The 26177-nt window shown below is 39.3% G+C and overlaps 1 protein-coding gene across 1 annotated transcript; it reads right to left on the bottom strand.

The window, feature by feature from the left end:
* Positions 1 to 7200: 7200 nt before the first annotated feature.
* Positions 7201 to 24094, bottom strand: NPY1R (neuropeptide Y receptor Y1). Its single transcript, XM_032109711.1, has 3 exons — positions 23987 to 24094; positions 20523 to 21357; positions 7201 to 20402 (listed from the first exon to the last, which is right to left on the bottom strand). The coding sequence occupies exons 2-3, from the start codon at positions 21219 to 21221 to the stop codon at positions 19944 to 19946; spliced, it is 1158 nt and encodes a 385-aa protein (XP_031965602.1). The 5' UTR covers positions 21222 to 21357; positions 23987 to 24094; the 3' UTR covers positions 7201 to 19943.
* Between the last annotated feature and the right edge of the window lie 2083 nt (positions 24095 to 26177).

Here is a 26177-nt window from a genome sequence, read left to right as displayed (position 1 = left end):
ATGGGAAGTCAAACATGCTTAGATAACAAAACCTTTTTTTTTTTTTTAAGCAAGTTATCAGGAGTTTCATATGATTCCACAAACATATACTGTTTAATAAGATATTTAGATCCCACTGGAGTTAAAGGTAACCTGGAGTTTTCCTGGCAATTATCACTGAGAATTTTTCTTGGTCTTACACATGACTGAGTTTGGAACTACTGACACTTTGCAAGAGAATACAAGCATCTTATGCATCTGTGTCACGGCTGCCTGCTCCTTTCCTGAGATACACTGACTTAGCCAGGCAAACGTATTGCTCTGGACTCGTTTTCCTTTGGGCTCTTTTGATCCCTCCACACGTGGAAACAACAAAAAAAAGTTGCCTCAGAGCTATAAATTTCCTGAACTCCACTTCTGGACTGATTTATGTTGCACCTCAACCCTCTCTGATGTTAGCCTAGGGGTGTGACAGACAAGGCTGCATGAGCTGCATGTTTTAATTCTGCTGTGTTCTTACAACCAATTATTCTGAACAGCAAAGATAGTAAGTAGTACTGAGATTTACTGCAACATTTAGTTTGAATAGAAAGTGGTTGGTTTTCAGCAACAGAAGGAAGAGTGAAAGTAGGTAAGTGAACTAAATGTTTGAAAAATATTTTAGCCCTGGACCAAAAGTCTTATTTTAGAACAGGAACATGCAAAGGGTGATACTTTCTATATAGTCCCTATTCAGACTTCCTTGGGTTGTTATCTGATGGGATAACAGCTGCATCAGTTACAGTCCCCGTTGGGGTGATCAGGCAAAACGCAGTCTTTGAGCCCCTAAAATCCTTGCTCTTTCTTCTGAAATATTGAGTACTTAGATATAGATCCCGATATAGAAGGCCTTTTCCTACAGGATTAACATGAGATTTTTAGGTGCTCAGGGATTTAATTTCTATAGTCTTCAGATCTACCACTTTCATGCCATGTGTTGCATGCTGAAAAATAATCTTGTCTAGATGTTTCCGTATGTATGAATCAGTCTGGGTTTAGAAAGCACAAGATTTTCAAGCAATTTCTTCCAGTATAAAGGCAATTAGGCACCTCAGTGCCAGACTGAATTGAAAAATCTGTATTTCAAACAGGAAATAATTTAGGATAATAATAATTTCAAATATGAAATGTAATCAAGGAGAGGGAAGCTAAGATGAATGCAATCTATTTATGATGGAGGCAGGTAAGACAGTTACATTATGTTCATAAATTCAGCTTTGCTCTTTTCTATGAGTTACTCAAGATTTCAGAAAAGTCACAAAGTAGAAAAAAATCCCTGTGGAAGCAATGGGGGATGGGGATTTTTTTCACATTATATTATTGAGAGCATGATTTCCTAACCTTTACTATCTGAATGTCAGTTAATATATTCATGAATTTAAAAATTCAAGATTTTGAATTTACCATTTGAGTACTCTAACCAATTGGAATTTATGTTAAATTTAAATTTATTAGGGAAAACAGAAAAGGTATGCATTTTTAGATCAAAATCTTAACTTCTCTTAAAACTCAAATCATCTATCAGTTTTCTACTTCCCATATATCAGTCATGAGCTATTTGCCCCAAAACCATCATCAATAACGGCTTCATGTTACTTGGCCTGCAAGGAACCTCTTGTTGCTTTCAGTTCAAAGGGTTTTGTGGATGTGTGGGTACCTTTAAGTAGTAAAAGATTTGTGAGGAAACTGTCAAAATCATTATGGTACACAATAGGAAACAGGAATTGTAACCTTAAAAGAAAAGCAATGGCTGTTCTATGTAGATTTTTTTAAAATGTGTCATTCTCTCATAACTGATGCAAAATATTGATTTAGGGGGCTTTAATTCAGAAAAGTTCCAGGTGATCATAATCAGATCAGTAATTTATTTTCAATTTTAAAAATGGAGTGCCTAAATATTGGCCCCTTGAATTCTGCACTAATAAGCAGAGAAAGCACAATTATTCCCCTAAATGGGGCTGATGGACTCGTAACAAATCATTTTCACCACACTCAGCAATTAGCTTCCCTGTTACCTAATGGCATTTGTCAGTATAATGAAAACCGTAGTTTAATGGAAAAAAAATGAAAATATCACCTGTGAGTCCACAAATAAAGGAGGTAAGAGGGAAGAAAGCAGTAGGTTGGATATATAGATATTAACTGTCCTTACTGACGCGCTGCACGCACAGTAGCCAGGGAAACAAAGGAGACGAAGGACCGGTTGCATTTATTTATTTAGTAACTGGCAGTTCTGATCCTATAAATAATCATTTAAGTCTGAGCAGAAAGCAATACTATAAAAATATGCACTTTCCTCAATTTAACTAAGTTATACATTCTTTATAGCTGGTTTTTTTGAGTGCTGATTGTAGCATTACTGTGGCATCTAAGTGCCTTCCAGCAGCTCACTGGCAATGCGATTACTAATTGCTGTGTTATATTTTATTAGAGAGCTTGTTCTTGCAAAATGTTGTAAAGGTTGCATTTGGAACAAAGACAAATCGCCATTTGTCAGCATCAGAATTTCAGGAATGGACTAAAAAGTTCATATTTTCTCCAATCTGTTACATTTCATTCCACACACATATACATATTCAGCATAGTCTGGTTCTCTTTCTCCTTTCAAAAAATTCAGGAAGAACTTCCAGTATAGTAAAACTGAGGATTTGTATCACTTGTTAGAATGAATGACAATGTTTATAATGCTTAATCTAGGGGTTTTTTTCCTCTTCAGCTGACATACAGAAATTAAATTATTGCTAATACAAAAGCAAATTGTTATCTCTTAGCTACTTTTGAATACCTCTAGTACTTTTGACTAAACTGTTCAATTTATAGCAGCCACGGAAATTCATTCCTAGGAATCAACAGGAAGGCTCACATGTAGAACAAAGAACAACTCTGCTATGGCAGAGGACTTGAATGGATATCCCAGGTGGTGTCTTCTAGTATTGTATGCCCCCAAAAGAGCCAAGAGGAAAGCACAACAGCTTGGGAAGAGCATTTTTAGGAATCTTGTACTGCAATTTTTTTCACTGTTTAACAAATCTAAATGCTAGCAATAGGTATGGTCAAATTTAAATGAGATGCAGTAAACTAGCCTTGGAGCTGCAGTGCCTTCAGTTTCCTAAAAGAGTAAGTGATAAGAATTGTTATGGTTCCAAAATTGATCTTAAGAAATTTTTACAATGGCAGTGTAATCAATCAGAGAGTATCTGTGTACAGCATTGCATTACAGGGTTATGCATTCATGGTTATTAACCTAAAAGAATACAGGAAAAACTCTTCTATAACATTGTGTGTATATATATCTATCTATATCTAATCTATATCTATATCCACGCACTTGTACATATGCATATGTGAGGATACATAAAATCATATAGTCACCCTTATTTTAATGACTAATGATTGACACTGTTATCCCACTGACAGTTTGCTATTTATATGGCTCAGCTTTAAAGACAGAGCATGCGTGTTTTTTCTACATTTTCTCAGTTGCTTTCATCCAACTGAATACTTTTTAAATAGCTGAAAGCTTACTAGTAGTCCTATGAACAGTCCGAACAGACTGTCCCAGCTTTCAGTGGATGAGTTATGACATTCAGTCATATGCCTGAAACTAAGCCATGAGTAGAAAAGTGCATTTCATTTCTGCAAAGTCAGTTGTTAAGTAACTGCTGAACAAAATTAACTTAAAGCTTATACCAAGATAACAGTACTATTGCCAAGAAAGACTGATAAAGAATAACGCGTTTATTCTTTCTCATTCCTTCCTCTCTTTTTTTTTCTCTTGCCCCTTCTTTTTCAGTTTTTCTTCATGTTCCAGCACCTCAGGATCTGTGCATTGAGTTTGATGTAGTTAGGAGAATTGGACTGTAAATCAAGACTCACTTGTTCCTTCATTGTTTGTATGTTACATCTAATTAAAAAAAAGAGGGGGGGAAAGAAAAACTGAATTTTAAAAACCTTACAATGGCACATGGTGAGTTTAAGTTCATTGCCATAGTGACTACTGCTTATTTCTCAAGCTTAGTCTTTCTACAATAACAAAGCTATCACCCACACATCTCTCTGCTTATTCTTCCTCAAATAAACATTCTAATATACATAGTACCACAGAATAAGTACAGTAGATACTTGGTGTTTTTGTTAAAAATCACAGAAAAGAGTGTGACCTCTGTGTGTGGTGAGAACTGCTGTGGAAAAATGTACAAAGATAGGAGTTAGCTTACTGGAAAGAGAAATATCAGTTGCAAGGGATTCATGAATTTCTCTAGCATTCATCTTATGCTTTTAAAAAGTGAAGATATATGACTTCTTTTCTGATTTTTCTGAAGTCATATTGATCTTAGGCAATTTGCAAACTTACTTTTTAAAGTAACAAACATTATTACAGTCTCTAAAACTAATCTGGTCTAAAAGTCATACTCCCAAGCTTCCCTACTATTTTTGCTTTGCAGTGCCTCCAGTTATGCAGTTTTTCACTTGAGAAGTGAAAAAGGAAGAGAAAGTAAATAGTTCAGTTACAGACATTCTGTATCCTTTTCTAATTCTCCAGTCCCATTCTACATAGAATTATTGTAAAGGGACCTTACAAAATTATGAAGGAAGACAAATGGTTTTCATTTACATTAAAAGGGTTATAATTTGTTGTGAAGTCACATGTAACATCTAGGATGTTATGAGAGTGTGTAAGAACTGGAGAAGTGCTATCAGTGTATCTTTATAAAGTACCAAAACAACCAAAAATGTCACTTATTTGGAGCCATGTTATTAATAAAATTTGGCTTCTTTCAACCAACATGGGTTTTTTCCCACAGGGGAGGAGAGGATTTTAGATGCCTTTTAGTGCTTAATTTCTTAATCTTATCAAAATATTATGTTTTATTTGAAAAAAAAAGCTGAAACAACTAATTTTGAACATTTAATGGCAGAATGTAGTTTTCTCATCTCACAACAGCATTTTACATCAAAATTTTATCACGATTAAGAGAAAAGAATGTTTTAAAACTTTTTATAAACCTGATCAATATACAAATTTTTTGGTTTTTAACAATGTACAAACTGGTATTCACATACAACCAAAACCATGCTTCTCCTTGAATTAATTTTCTTTTTGATCTTGAAAAAAAAAAAAGATATGCTATTATTTCAACTCCAGTTTCAGTGTTCAGTGAAGCTATTACACATTTTCCTCATCCATTCACCACACTGGAACTTTACCAAAACATTTGCAAGCTCTGTTGCCTCTCTTAGCAATCTGGTGCCTGGAGGCAGATAGCTGCAAATGTTGTTTCTCTCTCTAACCCATAGTCAAAAAGAACATTGGCACTACATCAGTAACTTTGTTGCCAAAGCCACTTTTTTTATCCTCAGTGCTCTATCAGCTTGTTATTGTTTGCCACCTTCATTGACTTTTGATTTTCTTTTGCCTTCTTTTGGACAAAATTGTCGCAATGGGACTTCATGGGTTGAGCACTTACCCTGGCAGATTGACCTTACTCATCTTCCTTGGATATAGAAGAATTTCTTTCAGATTCATGCAGAAATTTTCTGCAAGAGCCGTTACTGCAAAGGCAGGCTGTCTGTATGGATACCCTGTCCCTTGGAGAACTGTTCTGTCCGTTACATCAGGATAGCATAAAACACCTACGTGTGGAGAGAGCTCCCATCTTGACACTTCCAGTTGTTGCCTGTTACCTCCATCATATTTTGAAGGTTCACTTCTCAAATTGTACCACCTGTACTGCTTCAAGAACTAGCAGACAGGCTGGTGAGATTTCAAAGTTATAATTACATTTACTTACTAAGCTGTAAGAAAACCACTTGTATTATTCAGTACTTGCTACAACGGTTTCCTTGATCTTCACTATATTAAGAATGTTACTTTATGTCTTATGTTGTGGGTTGCTTGGAATTATTCAAGCTAACTTTAAGATAACTGATGTGCATGATGTTCATGTAGCAACATATAAACATGTGTAAATATCGCAGTGCCTTATCTCAGGCAAGTTTGAACTGTTTCCAGCCAAGCTGAGATGATTAATTGAAGACCAGAATCCTGCCAACATGGCTGATATGGGTGCTCTGGGAACATACACAATTATACAATGACCAGGGCCTTCATTAAAAAAAAAATATATATATATATTTTATCTGCAAGTTAGAAAAACCTATGAGTTTCTTCTCTTAAGCAGCTTTTTAAGCAGTTGGAATTATCTCTTATCTTTCTCAGATTCATTCTTTCCCAGTTTTGTCTAGAGGAAGGCAGCCCAAGATTTCTTCCAAAACCCTGAATCCAGGAATCTGAAGGGCAGTGCACTAATTGTCATTGAAAGGGAGTAGTGAAATTCTGAGCAGGTTTTCTGAAATAATCAGGACACGAGAAAATGTGGGATACATCATGGAGCACAGCTTCTATGCAGCAACACCATGAATGTTCAGTGCAGTAAAGAATGCACATCTTGCAGGGCCTTGGTATTTAATACTGAGTCAATCAAATCTAACCTAGTATTACATTTAAAACTCCCAGCATCACAAATTATACATTCAAAGCAATTCTAAGAAACTGCCAGAGGGGATCAGCAGGGAAAAACGTAAGACTGTGATATGAATGGCTAGTGATGACAATCAATTTCTTCCATTAAAAAGTAATGTTATAGTGTGTTGGTTCCTTTCATATATGTATGAATCAGACAGTTACCTTCCATGACTGTAATGAAAATCTTAGATTTTTGAAAGCTGGCCATCAAATTCTTTGCATGTTTTAAGTGAGAGAGCTGATAAGATCATCTGGAGGGCTGGTCAGAGAAAGTAATATACTTTTAAAAAAGGAACAGAGCAGAAGGGAAATAATGAAACTAACTCCACAGAATAAAATGAGAACACCCAGGAGTACACCAGTGTTAGCAAAATACCAATAGGCCTGGAACATAAAGAAAAATCAGCACCTCCTACTATCCTCTCCTCTGGCAAAAGGTTCATCATGAACCCAGAGAGGTTTGATCTCCTATATTTTATATCCATCTTATATACTTACATACTTATGTACTTACTGAGAAAAAGGCTGTTAGTCAAAATACCAGGCTACAACCGTTTCTTTTTAGAAATGTGACAGAATACACTGTGTCAAAGTCAAATTATATCTTACTGTGAAACTTCTGAAAAGTCAAGAAGTAACAGTATTCTAAAAACCTCTAGATTTTTAATTCAGTCACTTTATTCCAAGTAATCTTTCCAATATGTCTAACAATGGGTTTGTATGCATTTATTACACATTTATATGCAAAAGTTGTAATGTGTAAACCAGATATATGTCTTTGCAATTACTTGCTAATACAGTCAGTTAAAAGATCTCCAGACTGGATATTAATACAATGTGCACATCTATATCTATATGGACTGAACCTCAGTTAAAACAATTTCACATTTCAGATCTTAGTTATTTTTTCTCTCTTTCAAGAAAATGCTGCTGTTCAAACTTAAATATTTGATGCAAACAAGCTTCAGTGAACACAGTAAAAAAGCTCTCTCATTTTATGAGTATCAAATATCACAGTCTCTGAGCACTTTGCAAGGGGGGATACAGGCTGAGTCATATATGATTTCATAAGTCAACCTTAGCTGAATCAAGACAATTCCCTCTAAGTTAAAACTTGGAAAGTGAATTGAAAATTGAAGTGCACAGTGATTCAACACAGTAATTGCTGGTAATGGTGATTGATTTTAGCAAGACAGTTTGAACCTGCTGGCACACCAGAATATGGTTGGAGAAAGCTCAAATATCAGGGCTAATGATATTGCTTAGCCTATTCACAGAATCAACGGAATCTTGACCACAGCAGTTTCTTGAATTCAGTTTTGACTCAATGACATAATTCTTTCTTTTATCATTGGATGTAGCCCTGCAACAATCTGTCTCTTCCACACAGTTTCCAGGTGAAGAAAAGAAAAAAACCCCACAGAAATACCAGGTTTTGGAATCCAAAGACTCACACCATGGATCACTGCACATGATTGTAGAGTGTACTAGAAAACTTCCATGATTATTATATTTCTTGGGAAAGAGGTAACAGCTTCTATAGCATAGTGGGCATGAAAGGTGTTTCTGTATGGAAAAGCAGTAATGGTTGTCAGAATGCAAAGCTTAAATCCTAAGACAAGAGCAGGCTCCTTTAAAGCAGCAAGTACTCAGGCTCTAGACAAAGTCCAACCAAGCCTTTTTGTTTGGCAAAACCAGCTGTTCACACAATGGGGGCCACCCAAAATAGCTGACCTCATAGCAGGTCAGAGCTAACACTGATGGATTAAGAAGTACTTTCCTTATTAAATAGTTAGGGTGCAGTTTCACTAATACATTTATGTGGCCATGTCAGCCTAAGCACTGTGCATTCCCATCCTTTAACATTCACTCATTCCTCCCACCAACCTCTGCCCTTCACACCAGAACAAGTGTTTGTGTAACCAGCTGACAAATGGGACCAATTCCCCCATCCAAATCCCTTCTTTATTGTTAGGTTTATTGTTCTTAAGCTGGATCTATGCCACAGCTTAGTTTACCCTTCAGTGTGACAAGTGCTTGTGATGCGTAGGTGTGGGAAGAGAGAAAGGTGGGGAAAGGGATTGCTTAATCCTGTACAATACCTACAAGAGGTCTGTGTGATTGTCATTTTTGTGGTCCCAGCAGTGGCTGCTTGCAATGTGAATACAGAGGGTCAGTGTAAAGAGTTGCAAACACAACACTGAAAGGAAACAGAGAGCTTCTTAAACCCAGGCTCACTTGCAACTTGTCTTCCTGTTTTTCTGGAAACAGTACTGTATAAAAGAGTTTTTAAATAGCATTGCATAAAGAAATTTAAACGTTTATCTCAGCTTCTGTCTAATCAGAGCAGCCTCAACCGATCTTGAATTCTGGCTAACTATAGGGCACAGTAGCAGAATAGTTTCAGGTATAATTAAATACTCCTGTTAGCAGGGATCCGCTTCCAGAGAGCACTGAAAAATCAGCATAGCTTTCAGATTGGGTCAGTAGCAGCAGAAGCCTTCAGTGAGATTTTTATGGCATCAAAACTCTCTCTCTGCTACCCTGAACTAAAAACACAGGTTGAAGTGGTGTTTGATAGAGAGGGGTTTAAGAAATCATGTCAAAATGTATGTTCAGAGCAGAGAGGTTTTGTCTGGCTCTTTTTTTTTTGCCTAACTGTAATCATAGTAATCGTACAAACAACATTGCATTTCTAAGAAAACCATGCAAGAAATCAAGTGGTAATACCCAGTGTGACAGGGCTAGCACCAATTTTTAGTTAAAATGAATGAATAACACTCATGTCTTTATTTTAAAGCTAGTAGCATGGCATATATTCTCATCAAAATCATTATTTCATCTTTAGCTTTTTTGAAAAGATGTATCGTACCTAGTAAGCAAAGTATTTTAGAGCAATCAGAACTCTTTCAAATTCAACCAGCTCTAGAGTTGCAATAGAATAATTTGTACATTCAGCACCTTCAATGACAAGTTGTCTCTCTAAAACAGGAACCATGATAAACTGGATTTTACTATTCAAATAATTCTGAGTTTTATTTAAAAAATAAAAATGCTCCAAACACAAACTTTGACAAACACATGTACTAAAGCTTAGCCTAGGAACTGAGAATTGTCATACATTTCCTACTACAGGTTATTCTAAATAACGAAATTATTAACATTCAGATTCCATGTCTCCATGGCCTGTTCTCAGCCCACAAAATTTGGCTCAACTCTCCCCTCATATTTTTCCATAGGGGCTAAAACTCCATTACCACAACTCTTGGTTGTGCTCCATAACTGTTGAGCCTCATGGTCCTCCTTACCATGTTGCACTACCTAGCTCAGACATAACAGCATACTTGTTGCCCTATCTATTGATAACATGGCTGGATGCCTGCTGCCAAATACAGCAGGCAAGTGTGGGTCTTCCATTATTTTCCTTACTTGGGCACTGATAAAAATGCTTTTACCGGCATAGCTCCCAATCTTCCCCAAACTTGAAAGACTACAGCTGCACCAAGCTACTCTTATATTCGATGCTTTTCTAACAGTGCTTATATAACTCAAATATAGTTTAAAAGGTCTGTCTAAAAGCTTATTACACCAAATTTGGTGAACAGTGAAGTAAGTGGCCATACTTCTATATGAAAGGTTGCTTGGATCAATCCTTAATGGATTAGTAAAAGCAATACATGACAATGTGTCAGCATTGAAACATTTGCAAAATAAGTAAAAAGGCTTTTTCAGAGACTGGGGCTGCTGTTCAAACTTAAACATGCTCTTACTGAAGGCAAGGTAGACAATATCCACTGCTCCCCCTCATCTACCATGCCAGTAGCTGGCTTGGTAAGATAATCATCTTCACAGAAGGCTATCAGGTTGGTTAAGTATGACTTCCCTTTTGAGAACCCATACTGACGACTGATCACCTTCCTGTCCTTCATGAACCTGGAAATGGTTTTCAGGATCTGTTGTTCAATAACTGTGAGGGACGGCTGCATTCCAACAGATCCAATGGATTTATTTATGTCCAGTTGCTTAAGTACTCCCTAACCTGAACATCTTCTACCAAGGGTATGCCTTCCTTGTTCTTGCTTTTCCCTCTGGTCTCCAGGTCCTGAGATTTCTGAAGGCTGGTTGTACTAATGAAGATGAAGGAAAGAAAGCATTTGGTACATCAGCCTCTTCAATGTCCTGTGACACTGGGCCCCTATCCCACTTAGCAGCAAACCCACATATTCCCTAGTCTTCCTTTTGCTGCTTATGTACTTACAGAAGCCCATCCTGCTGCCTTTCTTGTTGCCTTGTTCTCTCACCAGACTCAATTTCTGTTGAGCTTTGCCCTTCCTAATCCTGTCTTGCATGCTCAAGAATTGTTTCTATATTCTTCTCATGTTACCTGTCACTTTTTCCCCCTTCCGTAAGTTTGCTTTTTATGGTTGAGTTTTCCTAGGAGCTTCTTGTTGATCCATGCAAGCCTTGTGCTATCACTGCTTAACTTCTTGCTCACTGTGATGGACTGTTCTTGAGCTTTGAAGAGATGATCCTTGAATGTCAAACAGCCAGCCTGGTCCCCTCTTCCCTCCATAGCCTTATCCTGTGAGACTGTTTCAGGCAGATCCATGAAGAGGCCAAAGTCTGCCCTGCTAATGGTCAGGGCTGGGATCTTGCTGTTTTCCTTGCTCTCTTCTTTTAGTAGTCTGAACTCCACTGTCACTGAAGACAATACTGCCTTCAGTCTTCACATCCCTGACAAGCTCTTCCTTATTTTCAAGTATGAGGTGTATCAGATCTTCTCACTGATTTCTCTGTCATGTCTGTCAGGAAATTTTCATCAGGGCTCTCCAGGAACTTCCTGGATTACTAAATGCTTTGCAGTTATCAGGGTGGTTAAAGTCCACCACACGGATCAGGGCCTGTCTGTGAACATGAGGCTTCTTCTGGCATCATCTGCTGCTTCCCTGAGCAGGCAGCGTATGGCGGACACCCCCTACAGTGTCATCCATACTGTTTGTTGTTTAATCCTCTCCCATAAGTTCTCAGCTGGCTCCTCATCCATCTTCAGAAGGGCTCCATATACTCTAACTGCTCTCTCCCATAAAGGGCAACTCTACCTCTTTGTCTTCCTATCCTGTCCTTCCTAAAGGGCCTGTATCCCTCCATTGCATTATTGCAGTCATGGGAGCCATGCCACTCTATTGCCATGATCCCAACAAGACCATAGCCCTGCAATCCCATGCATTTCTCTACTTACTCACATTTGTTCCCCATGCTGCGTGCATTGGTGTACAGGCACTTCAGAGACACTTTGACATGCCATTTCCCAGAAAGGATTGGGGAATTTTTCCCAAACTGGTGTCTTATAGGCACTTCCTTTCTTCCTGAAAATGCTTAAGGTAATTTAAGCTCTTTATTGTGGTTTTGGTGTTTGCCTTCACTCACACCACTCTAGGTCCTTTGCTAGACAGCTCTGTCCCTCATTCCCTCACAGGCTGCTGGCAGTGGTCTTCATTTCACATCACTCCCAGTTCAAAGCCCTTCTTAGGAAGTCAGACATCCTGCTGGCAAAGATACCTTTACCTCATTTAGTGAGCTGGATCCCATGTCTCCCAAGCAGATGCTGATCCTCAGACAGGGTCCCAGAGTCAGAGAAACCAAAACCCTTTCACTAAAACAAACTGCACAGTCAGCACTGCTTGGTTTGTTTATTCTGCAAAACATGCTCTGAACCTAAGAACTGCTAAAGGTTAAGGGTTTTATGTAAATGTATAAAATTCGCTTGAAGTCAGCATTTTAAAATCCTTCTATAAGTGATAGTAAACATGTATATTTATATTCTACTGTGTAGAATGTAAGACTTCGGATGCTAACACCTGTAATGTGTATGTCCTGCTTAAAAGAACAACGCTATTTAAATAACAGGTACTCAGCTTATCCAATACCATTTCACCCTCAGAAAGCTTTAGCAAATCTGTCAGGACTGAGTGAAAATTATCAAGGAATTCAAAAGCCAAGGTACTTCATTTCGTTATGTTACCCTAATCCTAGGTAACATAAAATCTATGAGTCTAAAAAGCCAATCTGACAGCTTCACAGATTGATTTCATTTACCTGCCTCATCCATGCCATAACCTTCTGAACAATATCAGAGATGTTCCTGAAGCACTTGACTAATATGAATGAGAGCAGGCTCAGGCTTTATAATTTCATTGAGTCACTTGGTTATCTGAATGCATAATGTCCACCACAAAAAACATTCATATTTGATTCAAGTTTCTGTATACTGACTTAAATGTGACCTTATCCAACTCTGAAGATACTTGTTTTTAACCAACTATTTGCAGTGGTTTTATTCATGATTGCTAAAGCTGTGCCTCTACCAGGTAAATCCACAGCCTGTGCTGCAGGCTGAGATTCTTTACTGCCTGAAGTGAATTTCAAATGTAAACAAAACTATGCTGTCTGGCTGTCAGTGATCTTTTTTGGTTTTTATTTTGTATAAAGTGAAAAAAGCAGCAGTAGTAGTAATCATCATCATCATCCTCATCAAAAAAAAAAAAACGCCCACACTCTTACTAGTGATGAATTGCTAGTACCCTCTTCAATTCTCTGTGAAGCAGATTGGTTTAAATCAGTAATCCAGGCAGCTCAGCAGACACATTTAACTTGTAACCGTGTCAAGAAAATACATCAGAGTAAAACTCACAGAAGAACTTACGAGGATAACCATTCTGTAAGGACCAGCTGAAGATGACTTTTTAATTTGTCCCTTGGACAAATGCAGATGTTCAGACCTGTATTGCACCTTAGTATCACTTGAAACAAATACCTCACCCAAAGCTCATTGAAGTCAATGGGAAGCTTTTCATTAAACTTGCAGTGTTTTAGATGAAGCTTTAAGGCTCTTACTTCAGCACCTGTCTAATTATTTGCATGTCAGCATGGTGACATAATAAGTCAAAGCTTAATTGAAGAGCCTCAAACATTACAGTCGTAATAATAATAATGGAAATAAAAATCAGAAAAGATAATCCAGTACTATCTCTTACATCTCTTAATTATACAACTTTTACTAGTCCTAAAGAGAAAGAAGTGAAGACTTTTCCATATATATCTTCAAGTATAGTACAATGAGAAGCTTGTAGGCAGCAGCGAGAGGCTATAAGGCTAAATAAGGATACAAATTGGGTTACCCAGTGTCTCCTCTCGCTGAATGCCTCTGGTGGCTCATCACCAAGAGAAAGTTTACTCTAGATAGGTAAAGTAAGCTGACATTTAGATTACATAAATTAAAATTGTAAAAACAGCTTTAAATGAAAAGAGCTAAATAACTATGCAACAACTACATTTTCAACTTCTCTATTGCCTGAAACACCTTCACGTTTTCAGTCATATTTCTACAAGTCCTATATGGCCTCTCACCCATATGTTCAAGCACACATCGAAGAGGATCTTTCAAGGACATCTTTTCACAGACAGCTTTTATTAAGAAACAATATAAACAGCATAATAAAAACTTCATAGCTTGGGAGAGGCTGGAGCAGGAGGGGGAAGATTGCAAAGGGAAAAGCAGCAGCACAGTGTCAGCATGGATATGAGCCAAGAGGGAAAAGGAGGGCTTTGTTGATCAGGTTACTCCTCCTGCCATAAATAAACCTTCTCCATGTTGTGCAGAAGTGGAAGCAAATGGACTTGTGTGCAGTGGGGGGTGCAATGAAAAGCTGTTATTTTTCAATTGTGCCAAAACTGTTTTGTTTCCTTTGTCTCAAAAAACAATTTAGATTAATCCAAGGTAAAGAGTCTTAAAATATATATTTTCAGAGTAATTTATAAAGGTCCATATTATTTTTCTGGAAATGGGAGCAGAGAACCTGTTTATCATACATACTTCTTTGACCACCACTTTCCTCAGAAAAACCATTTACCTGTCAGTCTGTTGGCCCCCCAAGCAAATAAATATCTGAGTCTCCCTTTGGGTCTTTTTGTGTATATCTGATAGGAGGCATCAAGGCTTCATCTAGACCATCTGCTTTTTGTCTCTCTTCCAAACTCTATTTCCCTGTATATCTGAAATGTTGTGTAACTGGTGGCAAGTTAGTTAACCATGCAGAGCGTCTCCTGTACAGCAGTTTCAAACATGTTTTCATCTGGGGCAAGTATCTTGTAACTAAGCCTGCCTATGATAAATAACCAGATCATCAATTCAGCTATTTGGAAAACACAAGACAGTGTGTGCTGTCTGTCAGTTTTGCTGCCATGAGCTGGATGTTCTGTATGGACATATTTCCTACACAGGCTTTGAAAATTATGTACTTCTAAATTTTGAGAAATTTGCCTATGAGAAACTTGCCGGAAGACCATTTTAATGAAAGAAACTATTTAAAGCACAGTCCTGAATAGAGTTGAATTTTATCATATACTCAGGCACTTTACAAAATCAGAGTACAAACTTCTGCAGCTTCCTCAGAAAGCAGCTACCAAAGGGATGAAATATGAAGTGAGAGCAGAGGCACCATGGAAGATGGAGGAAGGGAGGCAGTAGCCACCAGGCCTAGTGCTGCCCTGGAAGATGGCAGTCCTCCCACTTAGCAGCCTGTATACACAACTGAGGGAAAGACATTTTGGTAATGCATAGCACCAGAGTACTGCAGGTGTGAATGCCCTTGGCTTGCTGCCAGAGGAGGCTAGGAAAGCTGAAGTTAATATTTGTGAACGCACTCATGAATATTTGAGATATCGACTTCAATTAGACCATTAACACTGTTTTGCGTGGGCGGAAATACAGAATAGAAGTAATTTTATAGAAGTAATAACCTGACCACAGGTTAATTAAAGTGTAAAAGCCAAAGCTGATCACATTTTTTCATCTTATATGTTATATTCACACATTTAAATTCTGCAAAGCCTGGATAGAAGAACTTTCTTTCACGTTAACTTAAGTAATGGCTTGGCTATTTAGTAATGACTCAGGGACGCAGATACCACATACTAAAGAACACAAGAATGAAAAGGGCATGGTAGATCTTGGAGTTGTATATATCCCTCAACTGAGAAATGACTGTCAACAAAATTTATCATTTGGTTGTAATTATTATTCCTCTCCCTTTGCCACTCAACTGAATGAATTTAATCTGTTGCAGGCAGAGATGTTACTTAAGTTCGTGTTTCCTACTGTTTTGTATGCTTTAAAAATTAGAAGATAGAAAATCTCCTTATTGTCTTCATTCTCTATGCACTGCTTTGGTAAACTCTTTGATACAGAGAAGTAGGAAGGAAAGCTTTAAACTGAAGCATTATCAGGCCCAGAAAAGAAAAAAAATCCAGAGAAGAATCCAGAAAAAAAGATCAAACAACTATATGCCATTAATTTATTTCTGTAAAAAGCTAATATCCAAAATCTGATTTTTAGGAAAGAGTCTGAGCTGCCAGCCAGCAATGCAGTTTTATTCAGTAGAATGCCTAGGCAAGTGGTTAACTTTAAGAAAATTCTCCATTTCATTGATCTGAGAATGTTTCTCTGAGGTCAAAATGAGAATTTGATATACAAGCCTGGATTGAAACACATACTGATTTACAGTCTGAATATGAATCAGCATCAAATTTTCCCTTTAGGATCCATTAATAATAGCTGGTACTGTAGTACAAGACCACAGAGTCAGAATATATGAGCCCTTAACCCTTCACACCTTCATCAGTGATGAGATGCAGTCAGCATCAGCTCAAGTCCTTTGGGCGCTCTGTCATGTTGATTTATTTTCCTGGTTTAAATCTTTTCTCTTTATGTGGTCATAAAGACAGTGTTGACTAGATACATATAGATATATAGCTTTTAATTTTCAGTTCTGTACTAGCCTACCAAAAGCAGGTTTTATTGTCAATTTATCACTTCCTTTCTTATTATCCTTTTTTTAATGTTGACGTGAAAGTTGTGAATTACTGTACATAGTAACAATGACACAACCATTTTTTTAAAAAGAAAGCAAAATGGGAATACAGACGCATTTATTAACATGATATACAAATATGCTGGTTTATTTAGATTATGCAGAAACTTTAAATGTTTGTGGCTGATCAAAGTGATGTTTAAGATGCTGAAATAACTGACAAATGAAGTAAATACTGATGTTTATTAAATAGTTGTATTTGTCATTTAAGGCTGGAGATTTGACATGAAATGTATGACACATAAATAATAAGATACATTATAGATCACTCACTGTTCTGTTTTTCTGTCAGTAAAACTTTTCTACCAGTCTGAAAGAATAAAAGGGATCTTCAGGCTTTTGAGACAGGAATCAGTCTGTGCTGAAGTGTGGGACGCTTGACAAAACAGCACGTAGAAGAAATAAATATCAAACGAGAATGATTGAAAAATTATAGTGAAACACAAAACCTGTCAGCTTATCCTGTAAAGAAATTAAGCATATAGAGGATGCGAAGCCATGCTGGAGCTCTGAAAATGAAAAAGAGGATTAGTACTGTAGCTGGCTGTCAGGAGGGGAAAGTCTTCTGCAGCTTTTGAGACTCAAACTCCAGCATCAAGTCATGAAACCAAAGACAAAAATACTGCTCTCAGTAGATCTGATCTACGCCCTGCAGATATTAGGTCAGCACCTCAGAGAGACTACTTTTATCTGTCCTCATAACAAATTCTTCAGAAGAGCAATGATTTTGCCTCTGAAATTCTCCAAATGCATTTTCCTGCAGAAAATGAAGTCTTTACACTGTGTTCATTTCCACTGTCATTACAGGCAGTGTGTGCCCTGTGCTATTTGTGTGACGACGCACTAACCTGCGTCCTTAGCAGAGGCTCAGAAAGGCTTCTTGCAGGGAAGTGAGGAAACATAAGAAGCCTGATCCTAGGACAGCAGTGCAGAGGAAAAATTGTTTCTGAGCTTAACAAGGATGAGCAGAAGGAATGCTCCTGTCTATCAGGTGCTGGTGGGCAAAAAAAACCCCTGACATGCATTTTCAGAAGATACTATAACACAGTGTCAGATTGGCTGCATGATTTGAGACTGTACCTCAAGCAGGAGAAATGTTGACATAGGAAGAATTATGTTGCTATTCCACTGGAGACCTCCAAAACTTAGGACGCACCTGGTTCAGGTCCCTGAGCACCAGCAGGCTCCTCTAAAGTTGCTCTACACCTACTCTGTATAAGCACCTAATTCAGCTTGATGAAAAATTTCCAGCAAACTAACTGTAAAGTTTCTCAAATGACTGAATTTTCTTTTTGCACTACATTGAAAGAAAGTGCTTTAAAAAAAAAAAAGGGGAAAAAAGCCATAAAATTCACGGTGACTTTTTGTAATGGGAAAAACCCACTGTGACATTATTAATAAAAAACCCCCATGGCTGTTTTTGTACATTGTATCTCATTGTGAAAATACACATCCTTTGAAATATAAAAATTGTTGCAAAGTGAGAGGGAAATAATTTTGGGAAACCCTTGTCAAATTATTAACAACACATTCCATGGAGAAGGACAAATAAAAAGGAAATCTCATCAAATACAAAAGGCCAAAGCTCTAAAAGAACCTTTTGTCTTATAATTAATTTTCTACATTCTGTCTCTGTTCTCAAGCACAGAAAGCTCCTTTTAAATTAAATTATCTTCCAGTAGAGAAATACATGGAATTATAATGCACAAGAACACATTGCTACTTTAATATTCTACGCTATTTATAAGACAGCACAAGGCACAGTTTTTCACTTTTAAATGCTGGCAACCCAAATAATTTTAATTTCTTAGGCATTTATCTATGTCAAATTTAGAACATATTAAATTCACTATAACATTCTGAGATACTTTTGCTTAGAAATATATCAGATCAGATTTCCACTTATGCTGCATTTACATTTATATCCATTTTAAAGACCCTCTTGTCTGCCCGAATGATTTAAAGTGACCTTGTTGAAAGAAAGTACGGTCTATATTGTATTTTAAAAAGCTGATTATTCAAAAAGACATTGATGATATAGCAAAGTACACTGTATGACACTGAACCTCAGCTGGCTGATATTGTTGTCATTTCATTTACAGTAGTCAAGTTATATGGTTTCCCTCAACTGGGATCTAGTCATGAATATTTTGGGTAATTAGAGGATATATATTTTAAGCAGTAACAGAGGTCTATTGTGTATATTTGGCAAATGTTTCCACACTTCAGCCAACTGTGGGAGCTGTGAACTTGGAAGCTAAACTTACCAATTATACCCAAATTATATCCGTATCCTTCTTTTAAATTTTGTGGGTCTTGATTAAACCATCCATTGTCTTGGAGATTATCCAGGTTTATGCCATTGCATCTGAACACAAAGTATTATGAGGCTATACATAATTTATATAGATCAGCACTAATTACTATGAAAAAACTCAGGTAGCTCAATCTTACTTTTTTAATACCAGACCTGAATTTCTCTGTCACCTGTGAGGATGGAATTGCACCTTGTCCAGATAGCAAACAGTCCCATCTCCCTCTAGATTCTGGACATAAGTCTCAAGGAGAATTTACGTGGTTCATAGGCTTGGAACAGATGGTGCATTTCATCCCAGCAACAGTTAACTTCTGTCACTGATGGCAGATGAAAATGGGGTTTGGATTTTTTAAATTAAAAAGCCTGTGTTATTAAAACCAGCTGTAATCATTTGGGACTGGAGGCCCATTTATATTTTCATTTGCTGTGCTGAAACATCAGTTATCCCATTGTGCTCTGTGGAATTACTGTAGGGTTTTATTCTTGTAAATGAGAACAGAATTTCTTTCTTAATCCTCTTTTTGAAACTAAGTGAATACAGCCTAAATTGCCTCTGTGAATGAGACAATTGTATGTACCCATTTAAACATATTCTACAGGTTACACAGAATTCCTTTTTTTTTTTTTTTTTTTGCATACCTACACTGGTTTTACAGGATTTTAACATTGATCAAAAGATGAATTAAAAAAAAAAAAGAAGTCCTCTTCAAATCAGAATTTCCTAATTTTATTCTTTGGTGGATATCTTCTGTAATGACAGTGTCCCTGTGGTTCATATTGTTTCTAATGGTCTTAAATGGACACTCCTGAAAACTACTTCTTTGGAAAAAAACCCAATAAATAAACCTTTGTGCTAAAGCACAGAACTGTACAAAGAAAACAGAACAAAAATGGCTGATGAAAACCATAGGTAGTAGCAGGTCTGACTATGTCTTATAATAAAATTCAGATATAACTTCTGTGAACATTAAAGCAGTAGAAGGGGCAAAAATGCACAGCACATAATTTCAAAGTGACAACAATCAAAGTTCCTTGGAAAAGGAAGAAAAACATTACCCTTTTTGTACTTGTTATGTAATTGTGCTTGTCCTTGGACACACTTCACCTGCAATCACACTTCTTGCAGCTTGTTGTAGAATTTTTTATTACTTCTTTATATTTTTTCATCATCATCACTATTTATTTTTTTAAATATGACGGGGCTTGCCTGCTTCAAAGAGGTTTTTGAAACATCTGTGTGCATGGTGGACATGGCTATAGTCTCATAATCCTCCTCACGGGAGTGGAAGTGGCAAAAATGAAAAAAAAACTGCAGGTCCCTTTGGAAGTTCTTATTGAGAAACCCGTAGAAGATGGGATTCACACAGGTAGAGATCATGGCAGTGAGGTGGCAAATCAGGAACAACAGGTTGTGGCTGCAGGTAGCAACAGGCAGAATTTCATGATTCCAATCAAACACGATATTGAAGATGGTGAGAGGCAGCCAGCAAACTGCAAATGCAACCACTATTGATATCAGCATGATGTTGATCCTTTTGGTTTCAGAGGATCTGTACTTACTGTCTCTCATCTTGTCCATCATGTTGTTCCTTTTTTTTAACCGTATGTATATCTGCAGGAAATTCAACAAAGAGAAACACATGGGATCAATTAACCTACCACTGTCATCTTTGCAAGGATAAACAAACATCAGCTAGAAAGAAGTACATATTGCAAGAAGGTTCTATCTTACCTTCAAGTAGCAAATAAATATAAAACAAAGTGGTCCAAAGTACTGAATCATCAAAAGCGTTGTGGTATAAGAAAGCCTGGCAGTGTCCAAGGGGAACAGGTCCAAGCACACATATTTGTCCTTATATTCCTCAAATGTTACATTTCTGAAGGGCTCATCTGTTAATACGTGGTAGATCAGGAAAGGCAAAGAGGAAGCTGTGGCTAAAATCCATATGGCAGCAATCCCCATGTAGGCATGTCTGTTGTTTGGTCTCCAGCCGCGGGGATTGATGATCAGCTGATGGCGCTCAATAGCAATGAGGACTAAAGAAAAGACCGAGACAGTGATGGAGGCACATTGCACAAAAGGGTTCAACTTGCACATGGCCTCCCCAAAAATCCAGTGGTCCATTAAAGTGTACACGAAGGTAAAGGGAAGACACATGATAGTCACTAGGAGATCAGAAAACGACAGGTTGACAATGAGGATGTTGGTAACATTGCGCATCTCCTTTTGTTTCAAAATAATGACAATCAAGGCCAGATTCCCAGAGACTCCCAGAATTATCACAGTCCCGTAAGCCAAGGCCAAAGTGAAGACCATGGCCAAAGGCACATGGCAATCTTCGTCCTCAAACTGCAAGATCTGCGAGTTCATCTCCGAAAAATTCGGGTGGCCAGAAATATTTCCCAGTGGGGCGAGAACCGAGGTATTCATGTTGTTTCCAACTCGCCGTCGACCTTCACCACCTCCGCGTTCATCCAGACCGCTCCGAGTGCAGAACGCGCCCGTCAGCCCCGCAGCGCAGCCCGGGCCGAGCCCGCTCCTCAGTGCCGCATCTCCCTCGCACCACCTGGGGAGAAGGGAAGCAGCAGGGCCGGTCACCGCCGGGCACGGCGCCTGCCGCGGGCGGAGCGACGGCGCCCGTGTCCCGCGGCAGCGGAGCCGCCCCGCGCCCGCCGGTCCCGCGCCGCCGCCGGGCTCCCGCCGCTCCGAGCGGCTGCGGGGCTGCGGCAAGCAGGCAGCAGGCAGGACCGAGGCGCAGGACGGCAAGCGGGGACACGAGCCCTGCCCGGCCCGTTCCCGCCGGCACAAGTCGCACGAAATAGCGAGCCGGGAAGCGATTTCAGCCTTCCACCAGCGTAGCCTCCACTTTATGTTTTACATCTCCTTTTCACAAGTTTAATCTGCAAACGTCTGCTTTTTCGAACTGCTCTAAGTGAAATTATATCCAGGCATCACATGAGGAGGGGGGAAAGCCCATCTGACTAGTGTGACGGGTGGAAAAATGACTCAATTGCTTTTTTTTTTTTTTCCGTAATGCATACACGATGTTGAGCGGCCAAGTGCCCTCAGCAGCCCTGGCACTGAGTCAAAGGTAAATCAGGAACTCTGAACACCTTAATCTTAGCTAGCAGGGCTGTGCAGCACAGGAAGAAGAAAACAAGACAAAAAATGCCAAATTTTAAACACCGCAGAAAATTTCTTTAGCCATGCAAGGGAAATAGGCATTCTTAAATAACCACCCCTTTGCAAGGCCTTGGATTTTAAAAATCTGAAATTCAAGCATATGTGTTCAGAAGGCAAATTAAAAAAATAAAATCAAATTAATTGATAAACAATTAAAAAACAATTAATCAATAACCTGACACCTTTACTTCCACTTGCCATTAGTGGCACTGAATCTGGGCATCATTAGTGGCACTGCATTCCACACTGAACCTGGAACTTTCTCTCTGCCCACTCCCATGAGCTAAATTTATTGCTCACTTAACCTTAGGTTATGGTAATGAAAGTAATGTCACTTAAAATTCACACAAGCGGCTTTCAAACCCAACTTTATATGGCCTTTATCACGAAAGCTGTAAAAACATTGCCCACTAAAATGTACTTCATTAAAAGTTACCCTGAATAGGTGAGCTTTTGTTCTTAAATGATACTCGATATAAATCCCTGTACCATGTAAGTCTCTGGAGAAGAATTGTCTTTGTCTCTTACTGGTGACACCCTCTTACTACAGACACCCTTTCAAGCAGCCACATGCTGGGGACCAGAGCCGGGGCTGCCTCCTCCCTAGGGCAGAGCCATCGCGTGAGGGCTGGGCTTGCAGCTCCAGCTCCTCCTGAGGGTCAGCCAAAGGATGACCATGCCAATGCCATGCCTTCTCACTGCTGAGAGAAGGAGGAGCTCACCTCAGCTGGCTCTGCTGGCTCTTTCTAATCACCACAAGGCTACATGAAACTGCGACAGGCAATGTAGCTTGCCTCTGAGTGACATTTTACTGTGAGAGTTAATAGCAAGGATTTCAGACAAAAGGCATCTCTGTCGGAGGTTTGACTACTCTGATTTTCAAGCTAGCTAGGTATGCACCTGAGTATTCCCTCTCAGACCTTCTGCCTCTGCTAACTAAATTTATCAGATCTCCTAGTCCACCAAATCTGTTTTAGGGTCCAATAAAGAAATTTCCGCCCCTAAGGTCCCTTGAAGTATCACTTCTGTGATGCCAGAAGTAGGTATCTTACGCAAAGGAAAAGTGTGTGGGTGATATGGAGAGCCAGGGCTCCTCAATTCCCACGGTGTAACTTTGTCATAGTCTGAAAATCAACATCTGGATTTAATCATGAACTCCACCATCACTTGTATAGCACGAGGTGGGCACTCCAGCCCTGTGACTTGATGGAATGATGGCAGGAGCAGGCAAGGAGCCATGTCCTGCAAGGAGGAACTGGGCGGGTTCTTTCACCAGCCGGGACCAAACTGCCCCCAGCAATAAGGTGTCCGGGGTTTCGTGCTCTTGGTTTTTCTACTCCCTTAGCCAAGCTCTGCTCTTGCTTATTTATTAAGTATCAAACTCAAAACCAGAAAATGTTACTGCTCCTTCTTCCCTCATCTTTCCCATAGCAGAGATGCAACCTAAGAGCATATCTAGGAACCAGCTCAGAAACAGCACTGCTGGCAAGTGACAAGGTGTCCTTCTTTCCCATCCATCTGCAAAACGGACCAGACAACAGGGGGGCATGAAGTTCAATCTCCTGAACAGTTGCACTGTTCCTTGTCTCCTAAACCCCCGGCTCCAAGTCAGGAAGGAAATCCCTCCCCACTCTGAGTGCTGGCTTGGGGTGGGGAAAGCCCATAGCTCTGCAGACCCCTCTGGGTGATTTCACAGTCTCCCCTACCAAGCACATCCTCCCGACTCTCTGTGCGAAATTTGGTTGAAAGTTTAGCACCAAGAGACAGAAAGGGTGAAATAATGTGCTGGGAGGTGAATGGAAATGCACAGTAAAACTATCGGAGCTGTTCAAAAGAGAGCACAAAATGCTGTCAGCCCAAGCTGATGGTTCACCCAGCTGCTCAGAAGTTCTACCTGGAGCCTAACCCTCCCTTGGATTTTGTCACCTGCACCTAACACAGCAAGCAAACACCAGCCTAACTGGCACACAACCACCCAGAGTCATGAAAAAGCAGCCACAGGGGAAACTCACCTTGCTACTGCTCTGCCTGTCTTTGGTCTGCTCAGGGGCTGGCCCAGGACGCTGGACGGAGAAGGATCAGGGAAAGGAGAAGGATCCTTTCGTATTTCTCCAGTCAGATCCTAAAGATTGGTGAGGAAGGCTGGAGACTCCCCCTTAAAGCTGAACTCCACCTTACCCCAGTATCACATGATGGTGCTCTACGGAGTAGATCCTGAAAATCACACTGCAAGCACATCACCTTTAAACTGCACATCTGGGGGTGGGTTGCCTAGTAATTCCGAAAGAAATGCAATTAAATATTGAAACAAAAGAGGGGGGCTGGGGGAGAGCGCAGGGAAAAGCTCAGTAAGGGAGACAGTTCCAAATCGGTCTGCGTGTTTCATTTTGTCTGCAAGTTATTGCCATCTTGTGGCCAAACTAAAGATGGAAATAGAAACTGTTGAAAAGGGGACGATAAAGAGATGTTAAGCATAAGAGCAAGTTACAAAGTTTGGGTTTGGCTTTTTAAACCAGTACAGCTATCTTCTGATCTGCATTTATCATGAATAGCTATGACCGGAACAATAAGAAATGTCAAGTTGCTGAAACACCTTGCTGTCTCACTCATAAAGAGCACTGCACTGATCTACTTCAATGGGCATAAAAGACAGTAAGTTGGGAAGTCTACGAGAAGTGACCCAGATAAACGTAAGCAACACTTTGAAAATGCCTTGACAAAACCTGCAGACTTTAATAGGAGTTTGGATTTCTTGGAAAACAGAAGTTCCCTAATACTTCCAAGGTTCCAGATTAAATTTTCCTGGGTAAGGAGTTGCATGCTCTTACATTCTTACCTTCACGCGTGCACTTATTTCGTGGCAACACTGTTGTGTCATGAAAAACTCTCAACTGAGAAACCAGGTTAATTATAGCTAAAAAATCAGTTGCACATAGTAAATGATTGTAACATTTTTTGTAGAAGGAGCCGCACAGGAAGATTTCAGAACCCAGAATAAGGCTGATGTTTACACATTTGCAGGAGCTCAGCTCAACTGCATTGTAGTTGCAGTCCTTGGTGTAAGAAAGAAAACAGCAGGCACACTGCAAGGTTGCTATTAACCAGTAGCTGTGGTGCTGCTGACATTTTAAGAGCAGCAGCCAGAAGAGAAGTACAGGCTGTGTGTAATGCCTCTTAAGAACTTCAGTCCTATGTGGGTCATTAGCATGCGTCTGTCTTCAACTGAGCAGAGCAAAGGTAGGTACACTCAGGCAGGGATCCAAGCTGAAGGTCTCATAAAGAGCATATTTCTGTCTGAAGCAGTGACACTCTTGGACATGTACAACTGAGACCTCTCAACGCTATGGATGTGAAATGATTCATCCACACTACAAAAAAAAAAAAAAAAAAAAAAAGTTGTCCAATATAGATATTTTTAAGGGCAATAGATGTATTGCTAGGCAGAGAAAAAGCCTTTTTTTGTTATGCAAGGGTGTTCCCACTACTTCCCTGTAATGTTCTTACCCATATGATCAAAACGGCTATTAAAAAAATTAAAATAAGCATTCTGTGATACAGAATTGTTGTATCCAAGGTATCCAACAGGTATCCAAGGCAGAGATACATTTTTAGGACCAGTTCAGAATAAGAGACTTGAGTTTACATAGCAAGTTGGGGAGCTGCAGGGGTGGCTTCTGTGAGAAGACTACGCTCATGTTGAACAGAACCATTTTCATCTGACTCCAAAAATGGACCCACTGCTGGCCAGGGCAGAGATTCCCCCTGCCTCCACTGCCTGTGGTGAGAACTATGGTGACACAAGTTGCTCCCCTGCAGCCCATGCAGAACCATGGTGCAGCAGATATCCATGCTGTGGTCCACGGAGAGGACACAGGAGCAGTCTGTTCCTGAAGGACTGCAACCCATGGGAAGGACCCATGCTGGAGCAGGGGAGCTTCATGAGGAGGGAGGAGCAGAGACAACGTGTGGTGAGCTGACCAGAACTCCCATTCCCTGTCCCCCTGCACCACTCAGAGGGGTGGGAATATAGAACAGTTGGAAGGCAAGAGTGATGTTGAGCCTGGGAAGACAGGGATGTAGGAAGTTGTGAATTTTCCTTTGTTTCTCACCATCCTATTCTATTTTAAATAGATAATGTACCACAGAGCCATTCATTTACTATCTTAGCAAAATGCCAAATTTTCAGAAATTTCTGAATTTTCA

This window comes from Corvus moneduloides, chromosome 5 (assembly GCF_009650955.1).
Source record: "Corvus moneduloides isolate bCorMon1 chromosome 5, bCorMon1.pri, whole genome shotgun sequence".
Lineage (NCBI taxonomy): Eukaryota > Metazoa > Chordata > Aves > Passeriformes > Corvidae > Corvus > Corvus moneduloides.
This window is presented reverse-complemented; position numbering and strand designations above follow the sequence as displayed.